Here is a 23,147-nt window from a genome sequence, read left to right as displayed (position 1 = left end):
GTCCAGTTGTCTGCACAGAGTAAGCGCTCAATAAATACGACTGAACGAATGGGCAGGGATAGTCTCAATCCGTTGCCGAATTGTCCATTCCAAGTCCAGTCCAGTTGTCTGCACATAGTAAGCGCTCAATAAATACGACTGAACGAACGAATGAATGAACGAATGAAGGCAGGCCCGTCTTATCTCCGCCGGCCATCAGGAGCCCCACGTGGAGGAGCGGGGGGTCAAAGAGAGGGCCACGTCGCCTTTCCGACCCCGCCCAGCAGGGCGGCGCTCGGCGGCGGCGGAGGCGGGGAAGGGGGCGTGGCTTCGCCCCGGCGGCCTCCGCCCCGCCCCCCTCCCGGGTCCCGGCCAATCAGCGAGCGCCCTGTTGGCCTCGCGCGCGGGCGCGCGCCCCTCTCCTCTCCCTCCTCCCCCCCCCCCCTCCGCGGCCCCACTTTCCAAGATGGCGCCGTCCGGGGCCTCCCCGCTGCGCTGCGCGCTACCTTGCGCGCTACTCTGCGCGCTGCTGCTCGCCCTGGGGCGGCCGGCGGGGGCCGCTGAGGGCGGCGGAGAAGGGGCGTTGGCCGGGGGGGCTCCCGCCGCCGTCCCCCCGCGCCGCCGCTTCGAGTACAAGTACAGTTTCAAGGGGCCGCACCTGGTGCAGAGCGACGGGACCGTCCCCTTCTGGGTGCACACCGGCAGTAAGTGACCCGCATCCACCCCCGCCTTGGGACCCCGCCGCTCCTCTCCCTGCCCGTCTCTCTCATAATAATGCCGGTGTCTGCTGAACTGGGCCAAGCGCTGCGCGGAGGTCCCAGGTGAAACCCGCAGCCTGCAACTCTCTTCAAAACCCTGCTGAGAGCTCACCTCCTCCGGGAGGCCCCCCCCCCTTTCCCTCTCCTCCCCCTTCACCTCCCCTCAGCTAAGCCCCCTTTCCCTCTGCTCCTCCCCCTTCCCCTCCGCACTGTGCTCATGCTTACTACCCTGTTTGTGAAGGAGGTGGACCTCCCCTCGATTTGATTCGTCGCGATGAGGTTGTCTTGTTTTTGTCCGTCTGTCTCCCCCGATGAGACTGCGAGCCCGTCGTTGGGTTGGGGATGGTCTCTATCTGTTGCCCAGTTGTCCGTTCCAAGCGCTTAGTCCAGTGCTCTGCACAGAGTAAGCGCTCCATAAATACTGTTGAATGTGAGCCCGTCCTTGGGCAGGGACGGTCTCTATTGCCCAGTTGTCCATTCCAAGCAGTGCTGTGCACATAGTAAGCGCTCAACAAATACTACTGAATGAATGCCAGTCTCCCTACTAATCATGTTGGTATTTATTAAGGGTTCCCAGTGTGCCAAGCACTGTGCCAAGCGCTGGGCGGAGGTCCCAGATCGTCAGGTTGTCCCAGGGGAAACTCGCAGCCTGCAACTCTTTTCCCCTCTTCAAAGCCCTACTGAGAGCTCACCTCCTCCAAGAGGCCTTCCCAGACTGAGCTTCCCCTTTTCCCTCTGCTCCCTCTCCCTCCCCCCCTTCACCTCCCCTCAGCTAAGCCCCCTTTCCCTCTGCTCCTCCCCCTCTCCCTTCCCCTCAGCACTGTGTGCTCATTTGGATGTATTTTTATTACCCTATTTATTTTGTTAATGAGGTGTACATCCCCTCGATTCGATTTATCGTGATCATGTTGTCTTGTTTTTGTCTGTCTGTCTCTCCCGATGAGACTGTAAGCCCGTCACTGAGCAGGGATTGTCTCTATCTGTTGCCGAATTGTCCATTCCAAGCGCTTAGTCTAGTGCTGTGCACATAGTAAGCGCTCAGTAAATACTATTGAATGAATGAATGAAAGCAGGCAGAGCCAGGATTCGAACCCATGTCCTCTGACTCCCCAGCCCGGCCTCTTTCTACTGAGCCCCGCTGCTTCGCAGTGAAGCAGAATGAAGAGTGGATGCAGGTTGGGAGTTTCACCTGACGACCTGGGACCTCCACCCCCTCTTGGCACAGTGCTTGGCACACAGGGATACCCTTGACAAATACCAACATTACTATTAGACTGGCATTCATTCAATAATATTTATTGAGCGCTTACTATGTGCAGAGCACTGGACTAAGCGCTTGGAATGGACAATTCGGCAACAGATAGAGACAAGCCCTGCCCATTGACGGGCTTACATTCAGAAGTATCTATTGAGCACTTACTATGTGCAGAGCACTGGACTAAGTGCTTGGAATGGACAATTCAGCAACAGATAGAGACAATCCCTGCCCATTGATGGGCTTACAGTCGAATCGGGGGAAACAGACAAAAACAAGACAACTTAATCGCGATAAATAGAATCAAGGCTGGGTGACTGTGGGCAAGTCACTTCACTTCTCTGGGCCTCAGTGACCTCATCTGGAAAATGGGGATGAAGATTGTGACCCCCATGTGGGACAACCTGATGATCCTGAATATACCCCAGCGCTTAGAACAGTGGTCTGCACATCTTAAGCGCTTAACAAATAACAGTATTATTATCCCCATTTTTCAGAGGAGGGAAATGAGGCCCAGAGGAGTGATGATGATGGTATTTGTTAAACATTTACAATGTGCAAAGCACTGTTCTAAGTGCTGCGGGTGGGGGGAATATAAGGTGATGGGGTTGTCCCTCGTGGGGCTCCCAGTCTGTATCCCTGTCTGTATCCCCCCCTTCACCTCCCCTCAGCTAAGCCCCCTTCCCCCATCCCTTCCCCTCAGCACTGTGCTCATTTGCTCATTTGTATAGATTTTTATTACCGTATTTATTTTGTTAATGAGATGTACATCCCCTTTATTCTATTTATTGCTATTGTTTTTGTCTGTCTGTCTCCCCCGATTAGACTGTAAGTCCGTCAATGGGCAGGGATTGTCTCTATCTGTTGGCAAATTGTACATTCCAAGCACTTAGTACAGTGCTCTGCACATAGTAAGCGCTCAGTAAATACTATTGAATGAGTGAATAAATGAATCCCCATTTTCCAGAGGAGGGAGCTGAGGCCCAGAGGAGTGATGATGATGGCATTTGTTAAGCGCTTACGTTGTGCAGAGCACTGTTGTAAGCGCTGTGGAGGGATACAAGGTGACCAGGTTGTCTCTTGTGGGGCTCACAGTCTGCATCCCCATTTTACAGGCGAGGTAACTGAGGCACAGAGAAGTTAAGTGACTTGCCCAAGGTCAAGCAGCTGACAGGTGGCAGAGCGGGGATTAGAACCCATGACCTCGGACTCCCCAGCCCGGGCTTTTTCCACTGAGCCACGCTGCTTCTCTTTCCCCACCCGCCTTTTCTAGACTGTGAGCAGTGTGGCTTTAGGTCCAGGAGCCTGGGCTGGGGAGTCAAAGGGCATGGGTTCGAATCCTGCCTCCGCTGCCTCTCCGCTCTTTGACACTTCACTCCTCTGGACCTCAGTTCCCTCCTCTGGAAAATGGGGATGTAGACAGGGAGCCCCACGTGGGACAACCTCGTTGCCTTCTATCTACTTCAGTGCTTAGAACAGTGCTTGGCACATAGTAAGTGCTTTGTGCACCACATGGGACAGCCTGGTTACCTTCTATCTACTCCAGTGCTGAGAACAATGCTGGGCACATAGTAAGCGCTTAATAAATACCAGCATTATTATTATTACTGTGAGTCCGCTATGGGCACGGATGGTCTTACATTGTTGTTGAATTGTACTCCCCAAAGCGCTTAGTACAGTGCTCTGCATACGGTAAGCACTCGCTAAATACGAATGAAAGAATGGCTACCTCTAATCCTGAGCCTTCTGCCCTGCACTGAGTGCAGTTGGCTGCCTCTATCTGAGCCCATGGTTGGGTAGGGATTGTGTCTATCTGATGCTGATTTGCACTTCCCAAGCACTTAGTACAGTGCTCTGCACACAGTAAGTGCTCAATAAGTACGATTGAATAAATGAATGAATGAATATCTCCTCTCCCCCCCCCCCCCGAAGGCACCCCCCAAATCTCTCCTCTGCAAAGCTCTCCTCCTTAGAACAGTGCTTGGCACATATTAAGCGCTTAAATGCCATCTTCATCATTGTTTTTATTCTTATTATTGACTTCACTTTTGCTCCCTCCACTGCTCCCCCCCCCCCCCCCGCAAAAAAAAGCTCCTCTTAATTATTGCATCATGCTTTAGCCTCTCTTAGCCCCGCCACGTATTGCATTACTCTCCTCCCCCCCCCCCCTTTTTTTTTTAACCTCTCCAATCATGCACTCTCCTGCTGTAGAACCCTGGACAGGGTTTCTCAGGCATCCAGCCCGGGCATTCAACCCGATCTTATTCCTGCTCTAGTTTTTTCTTTTTTTCCCCCCCACCCCCGATTTCCTCCCCCAGCACCAATGTCCTGGTGAGTTCTGGGGCCTGCCCCGGCGAGTGAATGTTTGCTTAGGTAGTCTGCTTACAGCAAATCCCCCGAGAGATTCGCTTCCCAGCTGGTTTGAAATGCAGCCCCCATTTGGTCATCTTCTAATGCCTAGCTTGGTCTTTGCTCTGGCCCTTTAGATGGTTTCTTCCTTGGGCTTAATTTTTAATCAATAATAATAATGGTATTTGCTAAGTGCTTACTATGTGCCACGCACTGTTCTAAGCTCCAGGATAGATACAGGGTAATCAGCTTGTCCCATGTAGGGCTCACACTTTTAATCCCTATTTTCCAGATGAGGTAACTGAGGCCCAAAGAAGTGCAGTAGCTTGCCCGAGGTCACACAGCAGACAAGTGGGGGAGGTGGGATTGGAACCCACATCCTCTGGCTCCCCAGCCCGTGCTCTTGCCACACTAAGCCTCTCTGCTTCTCTTGACATACCCACTTCTCTCCGTGACCCTGGAGGGAGAGAAAACGAATCCTTCTCCCCCAACCGTCGCTATCTATATCGGCTCCTGATCCAGTCCTTGTTCCTTTATTAGCGTTCATCGACTATTATTCTGCTAACACTTTGTGTTGGATCCGGGAGTGGTTTATCAGTTTATTGGTAAGAGCATTTGCTTTGAGCGAGGAACTTCAGGGTAGTGGTGATGTGTCACTATTGACCCAGAGTTCAGTCGGGGACACATTGTGTTAAAGTGGCTGGTCCGGAAAGGCCACTTGAATGAGCAGCTTCGGTTTTCAGTGTAAAATTGCAGTGAAAGCTAACAATTGGGTTCGTGGCCCTGTGGTCAGGGAGTCAGTTTGTTCAAGTGGAAGTGAGTAGGTATTGTGGGTCTAGCGACTGCCTCTGGCAAAATGCTGAACTTCTTGAAGGTGGTTAGTGACAACAGCAAGGTTAAAACACTTCTGAGCAGAGCCGTTCAGTTTATGTTGCTATAGAGGTAAAGAAGCAGTGTGGCTTAGTTCATTCATTCATTCAATAGTATTTATTGAGCGCTTACTGTGTGCAGAGCACTGTACAAAGGGCTTGGAATGTACAATTCGGCAACAGAGACAATACCTGCCCAAGGACGGACTTACATGAAAAGAACGCGGGCTTGGGACTCAGAGGACATGGGTTCTAATCCCACCTCCGCCTCTTGTCTGCGTTGTGACCTTGGGCAAGTCACTTCACTTCTCTGGGCCTCAGTTACCTCATCTGGAAAATGGGGATTAAAAGTGTAAGCCCCACATGGGACAACCTGATCAGCCTGTATCTACTCCAGCACTAGAACAGTGCTTGGCGCGTAGTAAGTGCTTAACAGATACCATATTATTATTAGAACAGAGATCTCCTAATTCAGGAGTGACAACCTGACATTTGTCGTGGACCCAGTTGTTAGAATAACAAGGCTTTGGAAGACTGGCTCACTTTTTAAATCACTGTCGTATTTATTAAGCACTTAGTGCAAAGCACTGTACTTGGAGGATACACTGGGGAATAAAGAGATCTGTGCTCTGCCCTAACTACCAGGGTCAGTTACAAAGGTCAGAACCTCTTTGCACTCAGATGGGAAACGGTTCAAGTTTCTTCCTCAGCAATATTGGGGATAATGATAATGCAGTGCAATAGTTGATCATTCTAATGAGTTGAGAGCAAGGTACAATGAGGAGGTTAACGTGGGTGGAGCACAAATGAGAAGAGTAGAAAGATAGAGGAGGGAGGCAGTGTGGTCTATTGGAACGAGCTTGGGATTAATAGTTGAGACATTCTATCCCTCCACTGCTTGTGTGGTAGTCACTTAACCCTTCTGAACCTCTGTTTCCTCAACCTCCAACTCCCTCCTTGACCCTCTGCAGTCCAGTTTTCATCCCCTTCACTCCACTGACATGGCTCTCTCCAAAATCACTTGACTCCCTTCTTGTCAAATCTTGGCTACCTTTGACCCTCCAGACCTCTCCCTTCTCTTTTTTCTGACTGTTCTTTCCAGGTTCTCTTCTTACCTCATAAATCTTTTTTGGCTCTTCCTCTGCCTCCCACTCCTTAACCCGGAGTCCCTCGAGGCTCAGTTCTGGATCCCTTTCCCTGTTCAATCTGTACTTGCTTCCATGGCTTCAGTAATAATAATAATTGTGGTATTAAATGTTTACTGTGTGCCAGGCACTGTTCTGAGTGCTGGGGTGGATCCAAACAAATTAGTTGGAAACGGTCCTTGTCCTACATGGGTCTTACAGTCTTAATCCCTGTTTTACAGATGAGGTAACTGAAGCACAGAGAAGTGAAGTGACTTGTCCAAGGTCACACAGCAGACAAGTGGCGGGGCCAGAATTAGAACCCAGATCCTTCTGACTCCCAGGCCCGTGCCCTTTCCACTAGGCCACTCTAGGAGTGACAGTATTTATTAAGTGTTTATTGTGTGCAGAGCACTGTACTAGGTACTGGGAAAGCATGAACAGGGAAAAGTAGTCATGGTCCCAAATCTACTCAACTAGTCCTAACTCTTTCCTCTTCTGCGCTTTCATCTTCCCCCAGGACTTCTCTATGTGGATGTCTCCTAACATCTCAAGCTCAAAACCAAACTCATTTTCTCTCCTAAATCTACTCCATCTTGCTTTCCCATCACTGTTGAAAAAAAAAATCCTCCCTGCTCCTTGACTCCTTGACTTTTTTTCACTATCCTTGACTCCTCTCTCTTTCAACCCGCACGTTCTGTCTGTCACCAAATTCAGATGGTTCTTCGTCCAAGACTTCCAGGATCCACTCCTCCCTTTCCTTCTAGACTACCTCATTCCTGGTCCCAGCCCTACCATAGCTACAGTATTAGCTTCCCCTTTGATCTTCCTGCTTTCAGTCTCTTCCCACTGCAGTCCCACGTTTTTTCTGAAATGTCAATCTACATGCCTCCTACTCGGCAAAACCCTCCAAATGGTCACTTTCTGTCTCCATGTTAAAAGGAAACTCTTGAGTATCAACTTTAAGATACTCAATAAGCTCTCTTCCCTCTATTTATCCCCACTCCTTTTCCATGACAACCCAGATCTCAACACTTTGTTCCTCTCTTGCCAACGTATTCACTGTATCTTGCTGTCATCTTGGCCATACTCTCCTGCCTGGACCTCCCACTCTGCGTCTTGTAGACCACTCGTCTTTCCATCTCTTCAAAGTCCTTTCAAAATCACATTTCCACCTGAAAGCCTTCCCTGATAAATATTTTATCTACTCATCCTCTTTCCTTCCAAACTTCCTCTTTGGTACCTAGCACTGGGTGCTCACAGCCATCTTGTCCCTCCCTCCCCTCTTCCCCTTATATAGCACAATGTGCATGCCATTATACTCTACTCAGTCCACCTTTTTGTAATTGTCTCCCTCCACTAGATGGTAAATTTCTGGAAGGCAGGGTTCATGTCTGCTGATTCTGCTGTACTCTCCCCAGGTCTTTGCCCAGTGCTCTGTTAACAGCAGTTGCTCAATAAATACTCATGATTTGATTACCAGAGGATAATTATTTTCTAACATATTGATGTTTACCAAATTTTCTCACCCTGAGGCACTACAAAGTAATAGTCACACCTGAAGTTTTTTTCCTTTATTGGCTGCATCCTGTTGAAACATCTCATTTATGCTTTCTGTCTTAAAGCGTTTCCCCTTGACTTTTGTTCTAGATGCTATACCCAGTGCAGATCAGATTCGAATAACTCCATCTTTAAAAAGCCAAAGAGGATCTGTGTGGACAAAAGCAAAATCTACATTTGAGAACTGGGAGCTTGAGGTGACCTTTCGAGTGACTGGAAGAGGTCGGATTGGAGCTGATGGGCTGGTATGGAAATTTAATTTAGATAAATATAAATGAAAACCCCCGCTTCCCCCAGGGAACATTCCCTGGCTAATCCCTATCTCCTTGATAAGGTCACCCCATTAGCCACTTCTGGCATTTATTTATTCCATTATTTTTTTTGTTTTTGTTTTTTCCTACCATTATATACATGTGACTCAATGCCTGTTCTCCCCCCTACTTAGATTGTGAACCTCATATAGGTCAGGGACTGTGTCCACCCTGATTAACCTCTATCTACCCCAGTGCATAGAACAGTGCTGGACACATAGTAAGCAATAAACAGATACCATAGTAATAATAATGAAGTGTCTGCCTGTTTCTCCTATTAGTAAACTCCTCTAGGATGGGGATTGTGGCTTTTTTACTTTGTGTTCTCTTGCACCTCTCAATCCCTAACATTGGTTGTTCCACAGGGAGTCTTCTGGATTCCTTACTCTTCTTGCTCCATGGTCCGTCTTTGGGGAGCTCATTGATTCTCCCAGATTGAGCTACCACTCCAGGAGAATTGGCTCCCAAATCTGTCTCATTAGCCCCAACCTTTCTCTTGCTGCACAATTTCACATTTCCCCATGCTGCCAGAATATTTCCCCACAGATGTCCCTCTGGCACCTTAAACGGAACATGATTAAAACTAAACTCCAAATCTTCCTTTCTTAGAGCACCTTCCCACCTAACAAAATCAGACAGGCCACAGCCTTTCCCATGTTCAGAGTCTTTCAGAAATTCCATCTTCTGATTGACCTGAGTAATTTTCTTCTCCCCAGGTTGTATCCTCCCAGCAGTTACATACTCATTGCCACCCGTGTATATGTGTGCACTTAAATGTGTTTTTTCCGTCTCCTATTTAAGCATGCATTCATTTATCCATCTTTTCATTTTCTCTTCTTAATCGAAAATAATTTTGTGTGTGTTGTTTCCCTTCATTTATTGAGCGCTTACTGTGTGCAGAGCACCATACTAAGCACTTGGGAGAGTGCAGTATAACAGTAAACAGACATTCCCTGTCCACAACTAGCTGACAGTCTGGCAGCGGGTGGTCGGCGGGGGGTGGACAGACATCAATACAATAAATTACAGGTATGTATGTAAGTGTTGTGGGGCTGGGAGAGGAGCAGAGCGAAGGGAGTGAGTCAGGGTGACATAGAAGGGAGTTGGGGGGAAAGGGTTAGTTTGGGAAGGCCTCTTGGAGGAGATGTGCCTTCAGTTAGATTGTAAACTCCTTGAGGGCAGTAACTATTTCTGTTACCTCTGTTGTTGTACTCGCCCAAGTGCTTGGTAGTGCTCTGCACACAGTGGCTCAAATAGTGATGACAATTTCCGCCTCCAGTTTTTTTCTCTTTGTGTATTAACAGGCAATCTGGTATACAGAAGCTCAAGGCTTGGAAGGTCCTGTATTTGGAGGTGCCGATTCTTGGAATGGTGTTGGAATTTTCTTTGATTCTTTTGACAATGATGGCAAGGTTTGTTTGAAACACTTCTACCATATTGCTAGGCTCTAACCAGAGTTGTCCATTTTTAATCAACTTTATCACCCACCAGTGAAGCCAGAAACATAAGCAATACAGCCATGCACACCTAAAGTATGGCTTTAAAATACAGTTGTCAGCACAAATAATTATTAACACTTGGCAGTGTGAATACAATAAAACACTTACTCTTGAAATCACTATCAGGAATATTTATGTACTTGTAGCATTTTCATAAGGTACCACTCATTTATTAGTAACTCTCAGCTGACACATGTAGATGGTATTTATAGTTTTTTACATCTAACAAGCCCACCAAACTAGATTAACATGCAATATCATGCTGAGAAATATTTGTTTTGGTTGTGTTCTTGCATGATTTCCTTTTTCACTTTATTCTTCACCCTATTTTTAACTTTATTTTTCTAAAATCAACTCAATATTTGCATAGGCAAGATAACATTTTTGTTAATCGATCATAAAGCATTAGAGTCCAGGCTGTTTAGTCCTTTGAAGTGTACCCGAACAGTATTAACATGAATGCATAAGCTTCCCTTCCCATGTGAGGCTTTTTAAAAACCGTCATTGTTCATAAAAGTTAATGAAGCTATCTTGAGAGTTAGACTGTTCCTTTGATGGTATAAAGTGGTTTGCTTAAGTAGGGAAACCTTCTGGTTTCTCTCTAATTGCATGGATTGGTTAAATAAATGCTTGGTAAGCCTTTTTGTCTTTAGTTTTTATAACTCTTAACCAATTGATCTGTTTTATATGTTATATTTGGTTATGTGGGAATATAGTTTCTAGTGTATGCAGGGTGTCATTTGTTTCCTTTTCACATCAAAACTCACTTTCAAAATACCTTATTTTTTTGGTTCATTTTTATTGTAACCACTCATTCTGTCCTGTCTGTCACCCAATGTAAAAGGAAAAGTTTTTCACACAAAAAGATGAATTGTGTTCTGGCAAGCATTCAGTTTCGTGGTGTTTCATTATAGTGAAATTGGATTAAGACTCGACAAATATGGCAGTAAATGCTATTGATCATTTTAAAGAACTGTTTGATGTTTGCTTTAGTTTCTTTCCTTGAACATTTTGCATCTTTTTATTTCTTTGGTTAAAAAGAGGTAGTCAAAGGTATCCATGGTTATTATAAAACAAAAAAACTTCAGCCTATCCTGATCTTCGTTTAGTATACTCAACAGATGTTTCAGAGCCCTCTGTGAATATGCCCTTCCACTTAACATTTGGAGAATCATGGGACATGAGGATAACTTGGCCACTGCTTTAAGGAGCTTCTGCTCTAACAAGTTTAAAGGCAGTTTACAGTATTGGCCTGCTTTCAGGGGTTCTCCAACCATTTTTTTCACCACTACTACTTGTTAGTTTTTAAGACTGCAAATTACCAGTTTTAGGATCAGTGGTACAGTAGCTAATGCCGTTTAACATTTTATTATGATTTTTGTTTTTAGAAAAATAACCCAGCTGTGGTGGTTATAGGTAACAATGGGCAAATCCTGTATGACCACCAAAAGTAAGTAAGCAGTTTATTCCCTGACTCTGTTTTCTTTTTTATAAGCACTGTAGCACATTTGGCCAATGTTGTTATAAATATAGGTAGTCAGAATGAAGTAATGTAATTGTGTCTGGAGGTATTTATATAGTGTTTTGGGCAAAATGTGAACCCTTTATTCAATTTTTAAAGCTATCCCCTCTGTGAATAACCTTATGATCTCTGCACAATGACTACTAACACATTAGTACATTTTTTTTAGACTTGCTCTTCTAATCAAGAATAGCCCATGCATTATCCCTAGGAAATATGCAAAATTACTGAAAAATCATATTAAACAGAATATCTGTTTCCAGTGCCAGGCCTGGCCATTTGTAGTATTTTACTTCCTTACATCTTCCTCTGACAGCCTACTCACTGCCCTAGCAGAAACGTGCTGGCAAGGACAAGAGAGGGCAAATGACATTATGGAAAGCATTGTCACTGATTTCCTCACACCAGATCTCAGTCCCCAAGTTTTTTATAACTGGGCTGAGGTTTTGCCCGCCACCCCTTCCCCAACAGCTTTTTCTTTCAAGTCCTGTCCCCCAAATTTTCTCTTTCAACATTTGCCCCCACAGCCTTTTCTTTCCCCCTTGGCCCCCCCCCCCCCAACCATTGTTTTCTTTGGGGAAGTAGCATAGCTCAGTGGAAAGAGCCCTGGCTTGGGAGTCAGAGGTCATGGGTTCTAATTCCAGCTCTGCCACTTGTCAGCTGTTTGACTGTGGGCAAGTCACTTCACTTCTCTGTTTCTCAGTTCCCTCATCAGTAAAATGGGGATTAAGTCTGTGACCCCACATGGGACAACCTGATCACCTTGTATCCGCCCCCAGTGCTTAGAACAGTTCTTGGCACGTAGTAAGCGCTTAACAAATACCATCAACATCATCATTTCATCTATCATCTCTGTAAAGTAAAAATATAATACTGTCCCCAAGACCATCTTCTAAACATCAATTAAAAATATGATTCTTGGCACTAGTGCTGTATTTCTTTGGGCAAATTATGTTCACTAATATCAGATATAATGCCCCTTGATGATGATGAAAACTTTTTGAGCCAGTAAAATTGCCAGCCTGGGGAATTCTCTGCATCTATCTGATTATGATCTAGACATGCCCACATTACCATATAAATTGATGTTTTCCTGTCAGCAACCAGTTTTCTTCCTAATATCATTGTTTTGGGTGGGATCAAAGGGTGGGGATATGAACACCTTTGTACTTTACAAGTGGGTCTAATAACTAGTTCGGCGTTCTCTGGAGAGACCAGCAGCACTTCTGAACTTTATTGATACAGAACAGGAGCATGTTTCAGGGTTCCACTCTTTCAGATGAAGAAGCTTTGGGTCCAGCACATCTAATGTTTACTCTACTCTACCTCCAGATCTTAACCATAGGCTGATCTGCCATATCAGTGTACTGGGTATGGAGAGATGTCTGCTTGAATGAGAGGAAACTTTTGAAAGTCTTATTTTAAAGCACAGCTGTGATCATAGTACTGGTTTGTTCAAAGATTGTCAGCATGCTCTAAACCTTTTCATATAGTCACATATGATACAAGTGACTGAAGGTTGGGACTGTTTTGTTTCAAAGTAAGCTCTGTAAGCATCTCATTCAATCCTGGGCAAGTGACTAAAACTACTAGAGAGCAAGGACTGGGTAACACTTTCTCCTGGTAGCCAATTAATTTGGTTCTCCTGGAGGGAAGGGGGTTGTATTCCTGCAGAACTCCTCAGTGAGGAAATTGTGTTGGCTGTAGTCACTGCATCATGCACAAGCATTTTTCTGACCACGCAGTGCACTGTATCTAGACAGGCTTGCTTTGTTTGGAGAACATTCCCTAATTCTGCCATCATATTTGGTCTAAAATGTATCAAGTAATCATGACTGGATAGTTTCACCAGCATTTTGAGGGGAATCTTAATCTTACATTTCAGCTATCTGCCTTCTCCTTAGAAGACCATCTTTTATTCTTTCTAAAGTTATTCAATTCAGAATCTAGAAACTCTTGGTCATAAAATGATGTTGAAACATGGCTTTTAATTTCTTTTTTTTTTTTACTGATCAAATAAGATTTCTTCTAAGACTTTTCCCTTCTCTGCCCCCTCATTTCAGTGATGGTGCCAATCAAGCACTGGCAAGTTGTCAGAGGGATTTTCGTAACAAGCCGTATCCTGTTCGAGCAAAGATTACATACTACCAGAAAGTGCTAACTGTAAGTAATCCTTCAATGGCACCTTTTGAATTGTATGCAAAGCACTGTATAATGATCTTGGGAAAGTGTGCTAGAATATACATGATCCTTGCATGATCAAGTATCTTACAATGTAGTGGGGTGTTGAGAGATGATGGGTGCTTTTTTATTCTGAGTTTTATGAGCATTAAGTGTATGTTTAGCATGATGCTTTTTTTTTTTTAATTTGGGGGTTTTCTTAGTATTAAATACTGTGCTCTAGGCTCCAGGCACTCTAGTATGCGCTATGTATGTTTAGCATGATGCTTTTTTTTTTTTAATTTGGGGGTTTTCTTAGTATTAAATACTGTGCTCTAGGCTCCAGGCACTCTACTATGCACTAGGGTTGATACAGGCTAATCAGATTAAACACAGTCCTTGTCTCACACTGTATAGCTGAGGTAATTGAGGCATCAGGAAGTTAAGTGACTTGCCCAGGGTCACACAGCAGACAAGTGGAAGAGCCAAGGTTAGAACCGAGATCCTTTTGACTCCCTTCTAGAGCTCTATTCATTAGGCAGTGCTACTTCTCTGTTTTATTATTTGGTTTTCTTTCACAGAAGTACTAAGTGTAAGGTGTTTCAATATGTGCATGTCAAAAATCCTTTGGCTGAATTAAAAAAAAAATCATACTCATCACCTACCAATCCAGTCAAAAGACCAGCATCTTCTTTTGAGGGACTACAACAGGATTTATTGAACACCTGCTGTGTTCAAAGCACTGTATAGATGCTTGGGGAGCACCCAAAAGAAAAAGGAATCCCTTTTGTCTGCAAATAATCTTCCATCTAGAGATGATCATAGTAATAATAATTGTGACACTTGTTACGGTCTTACTGTGTGCCAGGCACTGTACTAAGTGTTGGAGTAGACACAAGATAATCAGGTCAGACACAGTCCTTATCCCCCGTGACACATGGGGCTCACAGTCTAAATTGAAGGGAGACTAGCTGTTGAATCTCCATTTTACAGATGAGGAAACTGAGGCCCAGAGAAGTTAAGTGACTTGCCCAAGGTTCCACAGCAGACAGATAGTGGAGCCATGATTGGAACATAGGTCCCAGGCCTGCTCTCCTTTTCATTAGGCCACATTTCCAAGTAAATGTAAATTTAACATATCATTATGCCATAAGTAAGAATGAAAGAAGGGATATAATAGTCTCAAGGGAATAAATATAAATTAATAAAATTAATGCACAAATGCTGAGGTGGCTGAAGAAATAGCATAGCCAAGGAAGGTGGGGGTAGGTGGTTAGTACCTGAAGTAGGTCCTTTTTAGGAGGTGTTTGAAAGCAAGGGCAGACAGATATCATTCATTGACACTCTGGTGATATTTGAGTTTTTACCATGTGCAGAGCACTGTACTAAGTGTTTGGAGAATTAGTAGACACACCCCCTGCCCACTCAGAAGGAAGAGTGTTCTGAATAGGGGAAAGTCATGAGCAGTGTATCGACGGTCAAGTACAGAGGAAATATAAGATGTTTGCCACTTGTCAGCTGTGTGACTGTGGGCAGGTCACTTCACTTCTCTGTGCCTCAATTACCTCATCTGTAAAATGGGGATTAAGACTCTGAGCCCCACATGGGACAACCTGATTCCCCTGTGTCTACCCCAGTGCTTAGAACAGTGCTCTGCACACAGTAAGCGCTTAACAAAACCAACATTATTATTTTGAGAGGAGCAAAGACTACACACTGGGCTGTTGCAGAAGACAAGAGCAGGTAAACAAGAGAGGCAGCCAGTGGTGTTCCCTGAAGCTGGTAGTGAGGAGTTTTTATGATGAAGTGATCGAGTGATTAAGGCGCTGACCTGTTAATTCATTGTACTTCATATGTGTGTTTGAATCCCACCCTTGTTGACTTTATTTAGAAAAGCAGCATGGAATAGTGGATAGAGCATGGGCCTGGCAGTCAGGAGGTTACAAGTTCTAATCTCAGCTCCACCACTTGTCTGCTATGTGTCCTTGGGCAACTTACTTCACCTCTCTGTGCCTGTTACCTCATCTGTAAATTGGGGATTGAGACTGTGAGCCCCACTGTGGGATAGGGACTGTGTCCAACCCAACTTGCTTGTATTCACCTCAGCACTTAGTACAGTGCCTTGCACATAGTAAGCGCTTAAAAGCCATTATTGTTGTTATTATTAATAAATGAAAATCTTGGAAATGATGTGAAGAGAAAGTTGACAGCATTTGGCGATAAATTGAACAGGGGGATTTAAAGAGAAGAAAGCCAAGGATAATGTAAGGGTTGCACAAGTTTCAGAGACAAGAGTTGGGGGGTGGTGTTAAGTGTGATGGGGGAAAGTTAGGTAGAGTAGGGGATTTGGGAAGGAATTCGGTCTTAGACATATTGAGGCTGAGTTATCAGCAGGATATCCCAGACTGAGCTCCTCTTCCCCCTCTACTCCCTCTGCCATCCCCCCTTTACCTCTCCGCAGCTAAAGCCTCATTTTCCCCTTTTCCCTCTGCTCCTCCACCTCTCCCTCCCCATCCCCACAGCACTGTACCCGTCCGCTCAACTGTATATATTTTCGTTACCCTATTTATTTTGTTAATGAATTGTACATCGCCTTGATTCTATTTAGTTGCCATTGTTTTTACGAGATGTTCTTCCCCTTGACGCTGTTTAGTGCCATTGTTCTTGTCTGTCCGTCTCCCCCGATTAGACTGTAAGCCCGTCAAACGGCAGGGACTGTCTCTATCTGTTGCCGACTTGTTCATCCCAAGCGCTTAGTACAGTGCTCTGCACATAGTAAGCGCTCAATAAATACTATTGAATGAATGAATGAATATCCACCTAGAGATGTCCTGGTAGCAGGAGGAAATGCTATGTGAGACAGCAGAGCAGAGGGTTCATTACCAGAGAGATAGATGTGTAAATCATCTGCAGAGAGGTGGTGGTTGAAGCCCTCAAAGTTGAAGTGAGAAGGGAACCTAGAATAGAGCCTTAGGATATACCACTTCTTCAATCATAGGACAGGGTCTTTTATCTACATCAGGGAAACGAAATTTAGACAAAACAATTGCTAGCAGAAAAGAGTTAACACTATAGTGGGAAGACAGTTATCCTTGCCGAGTAGTCATCTGAACCAAAGTTAGTTGAGATAATTAGTGAGGAAATTCTGAGTAGCAAAATAAATTTAGATTAGTACTTGTTCAGTGACACTCACTCAGCCAGTGGTATTTATTGGATGCCAATTTTCTGAACTGACCTCTTCACAATTCAGATATTCTGTGTTCTGTTGGTGTTTAAAATTTTAACTTCTAATGTTGACGGATATCCTGTTCTGCCTCAACTCAGGTTTTTGAACCCAATTTGGATATGATATGGTGAAAGTGTGAAGAAACTTTTTTCCCCACATCACGATTATGTCCTGGTGTAATGGGATCCATGTGACACAATTAGATTTGTTGAAGGAGAAAATATTGCGCACTTGAGACTGGTGTTAGTCAAGGTGTATATAATGCTACTACAGCTTCGAGCCTATGCCTCAGCATTATCATACCTTGCAGTACTCTTTTTTTTACAGCTTTATGATATTTAATAAAGTTAAGGTGTGGCAGTGGTATAAAGCACTCTGGATATAATAATATTGACATATGTCAATCATGGTGTGTCTTGGAGCCATTTACTCATAACCCATTAATTCCCATCTAATCTATGGTTACTATTACCTGACACCTTTCCCCCTAACATGAGGTTCTTTAGGGTTCCAACCTTTAGTGAGGTGCCCCTTGTACTTGAAACAGTGAAGCAGCATGGCCTAGTAAAAAGAGCACAAGGCTGGAAGTTGGAGGACCTGGGTTCTAATCCCAGCTCTCCACTTGCCTACTTTATGACCTTGGGCAAGTCATTGAACAATTCCATGCCTCAATTTCCTCATCTGTAAAATGGGGAATAAATGCCAGTTTTCTCTCCTTGCATCCAATGTGGGATAGGGACTGTCTAACCTAATAATCATGTATCTACTCCAGTGCTTAATATAGTACCTGAATATTAAGTGTTATTTATTGTTCTTTAATAAATATTATTTTTTAAATTTATTTTATCTACCGAAGTTATTTTAAGGTTCTTTTTTTAGAATCCTTAACTGCGGTGTGTCTTCCAGGTGATGATCAATAATGGCTTTACACCCAATAAAGATGACTACGAGTTTTGTGCTAAAGTCGAAAACATGGTCATCCCTGCACAGGGACACTTTGGAATATCTGCAGCAACAGGAGGTCTTGCAGGTGAGTTTGGTAGCTCTTATATTTAAAATTACTTTTAAATGTTATAGGCAGAGCATGTCTCTCACTTTATAGTTAATGAAGTCTGAAGCTAAATTGCTTAGTAATGAATTAGGGAATGAGGAGTCTTTCACTAAACTTGAATCCAGACTAAAAAGGGAATGGAATTAATCCTACATGATAGCTACCCACCCTACAGTTAGGAAACATTCCCCTATTTCATTGTGGATTTGAATTTCATTTCCTTACCACAGTTAGCATTCTCACAGACTGAGCAAAAAAATCCAGAGATTGGAGTTACAGTTAACTTGGGTTAATAAACCTGAACTCTCTGAGGTAGCCAGGTTATATGTGCATAGTGGAATAGCGGTATGAAAAACCTTACTGTGTTATTAGGAAGCCTAACTTTTACATTATCTGTGTTTTTAGACAAAACTAAAGCTTGTTAAACATAGTTCTGCAGTGCTCGATTCTTTCTGTACTGTGGAGTGAAATTATAAATGACTAATCCAAGCCAAAGATAACTAGTGGCCTAGGAATAACTAAATCCATTCAATTTTTCTGTAACACGAGCTTTTACTACACATTCTGGTTAAAGCATAACAGCAAAACTAGGGAATGTTCTTAGAAAAATATGAGCATGTCTGGATATTGCGGTGTGTTGTGTCAGAAAAAACATTTGTGCGGCATTCAGCACAGTTCTGCAGATTGAGTTTCTTTATTGCAAGGATCTGCAAGAATGCAGTCTGTGCACTGTGGGAGAACTGGATGTGGGTTTCAGTTTAGACAGCACACCTTGCTCCTTTGGATAGTGGTTTAATGGCGACACTAGAGCCTGCACTGAAAGATAGAAGTGGGTAACCCACAAGTGAGGATTAATGGGCATTTTTAGGAAGATTATGAAGCTTCTATTGGTTGCATAATTTTCCTACTTTTGTTTTTCATTTAGATGACCATGATGTCCTATCTTTTCTGACTTTCCAGTTGACTGAACCAGGAAAAGAAACAGTAAGTGTGGTATGCTTTCAGTTTAGCATGCGAACATTTGCTGCTGCTAAATCCAGAGTTAATTGCATTTAGTGTGTGTAATGCTTCATAGGCTCAGCTGTACAGGACAAGGGGAATTAGTGGAAACGAATCCTTTTTAATTTTTTTTGTGGGGGGTGTGGGGGGCTGAATTTTGATTGAAACCACCATAACCCTTGGTACCAAACAGATAACTGAGAGAATGCAGAGTAGGATAGAGCCCTATTTGGAGCACATGGGCTGGGGTGCATGGCCCTCCTGCTGGGCTTGGATTCCTCACCCTACTTCCCTTTGTTTAAAAATGGCAGGGGCTAGAGGAAGCTGTGTTTGTAGCAGATGAAGTCATGCCACATGTGCAGAATGAGTGTGTGGATATGTGGTCACATTCCCTTCCTTTCTCTCCTGTTTTCTTCATCACAAATGTGAGAGCCAATAGGAGGACATCCTGGGCTGGATTTGGTCACTCTAGCCTTCAGGCCCAACTCTGACCTGGGCTGGGGCAGCCATGGACTTCGGTTCTTAGAAAATGTAAATCTCAAAGCTCTAGCTTTCTTTCCCTACCTTGTGGGTGGTTATGGCATTCCCAGGAGTGTAAGTAATCTGGCAGCAGGAAGAGAACAAGTGCGGGCAGGAATGTGTCTGTTGTTAAACAGTATTCTCCCAAGTGCTTACTTAATACAGTGCTTTGCACACAGTAAGTGCTCAATAAATACAATTGAAAGAGAGGAGCAACCCAGAACCCTCAACTTTTGGACAATACCTGTCAGGCAGGTGAACTCCTCCAGGGCAAACAGGAAACATACACACAGGTTCACAGCCCAGCATTTTTGACTGCCTAGGCTAGAGAAGCCATTTGTTAAGCTTATCCAACATGCTAATACAAAAAAATGGACTGTCGTCAGTCTCTCTTTAGATCGAGTGAATGAACCTGAAAACGTTCACACCATTAGTCTCTAATAATAATAATTCTGGTAATTGTTAAAGCACTTACTAAGTGCCAAGGACTGTTCTAAGTGCTGGGGTAGATACAAGGTAATCAGGTTGTCCCACGTGGGGCTCACAATCTTAATCTCCATTTTACAGATGAGGTAACTGAGCCCCAGAGAAGTTAGGTCGCTTGCCCAAGGTCACACAGCAGACATATGGTGGGGCCAGGATTAGAACCCACGTCCTCTGACCCCCAAGCTCATGCTCTTTCCACTAAAACATGCTGCTGCTCTTGACTGTCAGCTACTTATGGGCAGAGAATGTGTCTACCAACTCTGTTGCACTGCACTCAAATTCCACAATTATTATTCTCCCAAGCACTTACTATAGTGCTAAGTGCTCAATAGATACCATTGATTGAAGTAGCATGTGGGTTGTAAACACCTTAGATTTTGCACTGTTTCAACTTAGTGATAATGTTGAAATCTCTGTAGAGATCATCCATCTTTGATCGGCTTTTTCTTGTCAATTTTGTACTCTAAAAGCCTCCACCAGATGCGGAAATTCCTGAAAAGGAAAAAGAAAAGTATCAAGAAGAATTTGAGCACTTTCAACAGGAATTGGATAAAAAGAAAGAAGAGTTCCAGAAGGAACATCCTGACATTCAGGGGCAGCCAAGTAAGCTCAGAGTGTGACTTCTGCTCCCTTTGAGGGGATACATGTGCCAGTTGAGGGGGACCAGGACATTTCTGCCTTGAGTATTAACTGTTGGCAGCTTTCATCCTGTGTCTTTGGGGACCAGCTTGGTCGCTGCGAGCAGAAGTGAACTTTGGAAAGGCTCTCATTTAACCTACAAATGCATTGGGCCCAGTATACTGCACTTACTGATTTTAATTTATTGGCAAGGGTGGAGTTACAACTAACATTTTTTGACTTTGAAAGAACTAGAAAGAATGTGATTGGAAGAAACCGTTGCCAACAGATTTGATAATGGGAACTTGTGAGTTCAGCCCACTTATCATGAGATCTGTCGATCTTACTGTTTGGCTTATTCTGTTACTCAGTGTCTTCATTTAAATCAGAAAAATATTTGTAAAAAACGTAGCAATTTAGAGACAATTGTGAGACGCAATGCAGTGCTTTGAGAAAAGGCTTTATATACATGCCAATTATTGAGAGCACTTGGACCCTGTATTTTGGGCCTTTGCTTTTCAGGCATCTGAAATGAGAGAGAGAAGCTGCAAAAATAACTTGAATTTTCTGAGTACTGTCTCTTAGGGAAGAAAATTAACTCTGCATCAGAATACTGCACAGATGATTTGTATTCAAGAATCATAATCCAGATTTGTAGCCTGCATTAGCTCATTAGCTCTTCAGTGTATATTAATAGGTTACACAGAATTAACTGGAAATACACTTATCACTGATTTCAAAGTGCTACAGGAGCACAGTTCTTGTACAGTGACATCAGTAGGAGTTGCTTGAATAATTTGGAGTAAAATTTCTTTTTGCAGCTGACGATATGTTTGAGACAGTAAGTGACCGTGAGCTAAGACAGATCTTTGAAGGGCAGAATCGCATTCATCTCGAGATCAAGCAGCTTAACCGACAGTTGGATATGATTCTTGATGAGCAGAGAAGGTATGTCACTTCCTTGACAGACGAGATCTCTAAAAGAGGAGCTGGCATCCAAGGACACCAGGGCCAGGTGAGCTTACAATTGTTGTGTATAACTATCTTAACTTTTAGGCGAGAGAGATTCTTAGTGCTCTGTAGCAGATGAAGGTATAGAGACTTGATTATCAGTGTGTGGCTTCTTGTTTCAGGTCGCACAACAAGAACTGGACACTGTGGTGAAAACTCAGCAGGAAGTCCTAAGACAAGTGAATGAAATGAAGTAAGTATATAAACAGTAGACTCTGTTAAAAGATAAACTTCTTGTACTAAAATCAGTAGTGATACCATCAATCAGTGATATTTCAGTGCTTACTGTGTATAGAGCACCGTATTAAGCATTTCGAAGGATATTATTGCTATTATTATTGTTTTAAGCATTTATTACGTGTCAAGCTCTGTTTGGAGTACTGGGGTAGATTCAAATTAGTCAACTTGGACATAGTCCCTGATCCATATGGATCTAAGTAGAAGGGAGAACAGGCATTGAATCACATATATACAATGGAAAGAAAGGAGGGTTAACTGGAAGTAAAAGTAAACAGAAAAAAGCAGTGGAATAAGTGCTAACAGTGGCTAATAGGATGACCTTATGGAGATAGGGATTAGTAAGGGGATGACCCTTGAGGAAGTGGGATTTTTGCATCCCAGTGCTTAGTTCAGTGCCCGGCACATAGTAAGCGCTTAACAAATGCTATTATTATTTGCCTAAAATACATTTTCATGCAGAAGAGTTGGTAGACATAATCCGTGTCCAGAAGAGTTTTAAATTCATGAGGAAGAGACTGACCTTAAAATTGCAGAGAGGGGAAATGGCAGAGTATAAGAATAGGTGCCTGAGAGCTGGGAGTAGGGTTTGAGTTACTGAAGTGTGTAAGTGCATAGAAGTGTATAGGTGACACATAAGGGTAGGGCTATGAGGGGTAGTCGGAGAAGGTAGTCGGAGAAGGCCTATTGGAGATGTGACTTTTAGGCTGTAAAGTTTAAGAGCAGGGAACATGTCTGCCAACTCTGTACTGTACTCTCCCAGGCATTTAGTACAGGTGCTTTTCACTCAATAAATACCATTGATTGACTGATAGTAGGGTTTTGAAGATGGGGAGAGTGGTTTGATGGATATGAAGTGGGAAGGGAGTTCCAGGCCAGAGGGAAGGTTGTGGGCAAAGGGTTGGTGGCAAGAGACAAGATCAAGTTATAGGGAATAGGTTGCAGTCGGAGGAATGAAGGGTGCAGGTTGAGATATAGTGCTTATAGCACAATATTAAGTACTTACTGTGTGCCGAGCACTGGACTAAGTGCTTTATGCACATTCATTCAGTTCATTGTATTTATTGAGTGCTTACTGTGTGCAGAGCACTGTACACATGTGAATTAGACACTGCCCCGATCCCTCAGGGGACTCCCAGTCTATGAATATAGGTAGAGAAGAGCTGATTGAGTAGCTTAACGTTGATAGGAGTCTTTGTTTGATATGGAGATGGATGGGCAACCTTTGGAAGTTTTTTTGAAGAGTGGGATGTTGTGGATTGAGCTCTTTTTAGAAAATTGATTCAGGCAGCAGAGCGAAGTGGGACTGGACAGGGGATAACAGGATGCCTAAGACTGTTGGCTCATTCTGGATAGGGAATGACTGTTGTAGTGTACTCTCCCAAGCTTTTAATGCAGCGCTCTGCACACGGTAAGCGCTCAATAAGTACGACTGAGGCAGGGAGGTCAGTGAGGAGGCTGATGTGGTAGTCAGAGCGGCATATGGTACATGCTTGGATCAGCATAGTAGCAGTTTGGAGCGGAAGAAGGGATCTAGAAATGTTATGACGGTAGAATCATAGGATTTGGGGATAGACTAAATATACAGCTTGAGAGATGAGTAGAGAATAATGC

The 23,147-nt window shown here is 43.8% G+C and overlaps 1 protein-coding gene across 1 annotated transcript in view; it reads left to right on the top strand.

The window, feature by feature from the left end:
• Positions 1–441: 441 nt before the first annotated feature.
• LMAN1 (lectin, mannose binding 1) overlaps positions 442–23,147 on the top strand; it is a 36,839-nt gene continuing 14,133 nt past the window's right edge. The window contains exons 1-10 of the mRNA XM_029059866.2: positions 442–683; positions 7,985–8,139; positions 9,510–9,617; positions 11,093–11,154; positions 13,290–13,389; positions 17,519–17,642; positions 18,589–18,647; positions 20,138–20,270; positions 21,107–21,300; positions 21,419–21,489. Coding sequence (XP_028915699.1) covers positions 446–683; positions 7,985–8,139; positions 9,510–9,617; positions 11,093–11,154; positions 13,290–13,389; positions 17,519–17,642; positions 18,589–18,647; positions 20,138–20,270; positions 21,107–21,300; positions 21,419–21,489 — 1,244 coding nt within the window. The 5' untranslated portion in view covers positions 442–445. The remainder of the gene's footprint in view (positions 684–7,984; positions 8,140–9,509; positions 9,618–11,092; positions 11,155–13,289; positions 13,390–17,518; positions 17,643–18,588; positions 18,648–20,137; positions 20,271–21,106; positions 21,301–21,418; positions 21,490–23,147) is intronic.

Source organism: Ornithorhynchus anatinus, chromosome 3, assembly GCF_004115215.2.
Source record: "Ornithorhynchus anatinus isolate Pmale09 chromosome 3, mOrnAna1.pri.v4, whole genome shotgun sequence".
Lineage (NCBI taxonomy): Eukaryota > Metazoa > Chordata > Mammalia > Monotremata > Ornithorhynchidae > Ornithorhynchus > Ornithorhynchus anatinus.
The sequence above is the reverse complement of the archived record's forward strand: the minus strand, read 5'-3'. Positions and strand labels throughout refer to the sequence as shown.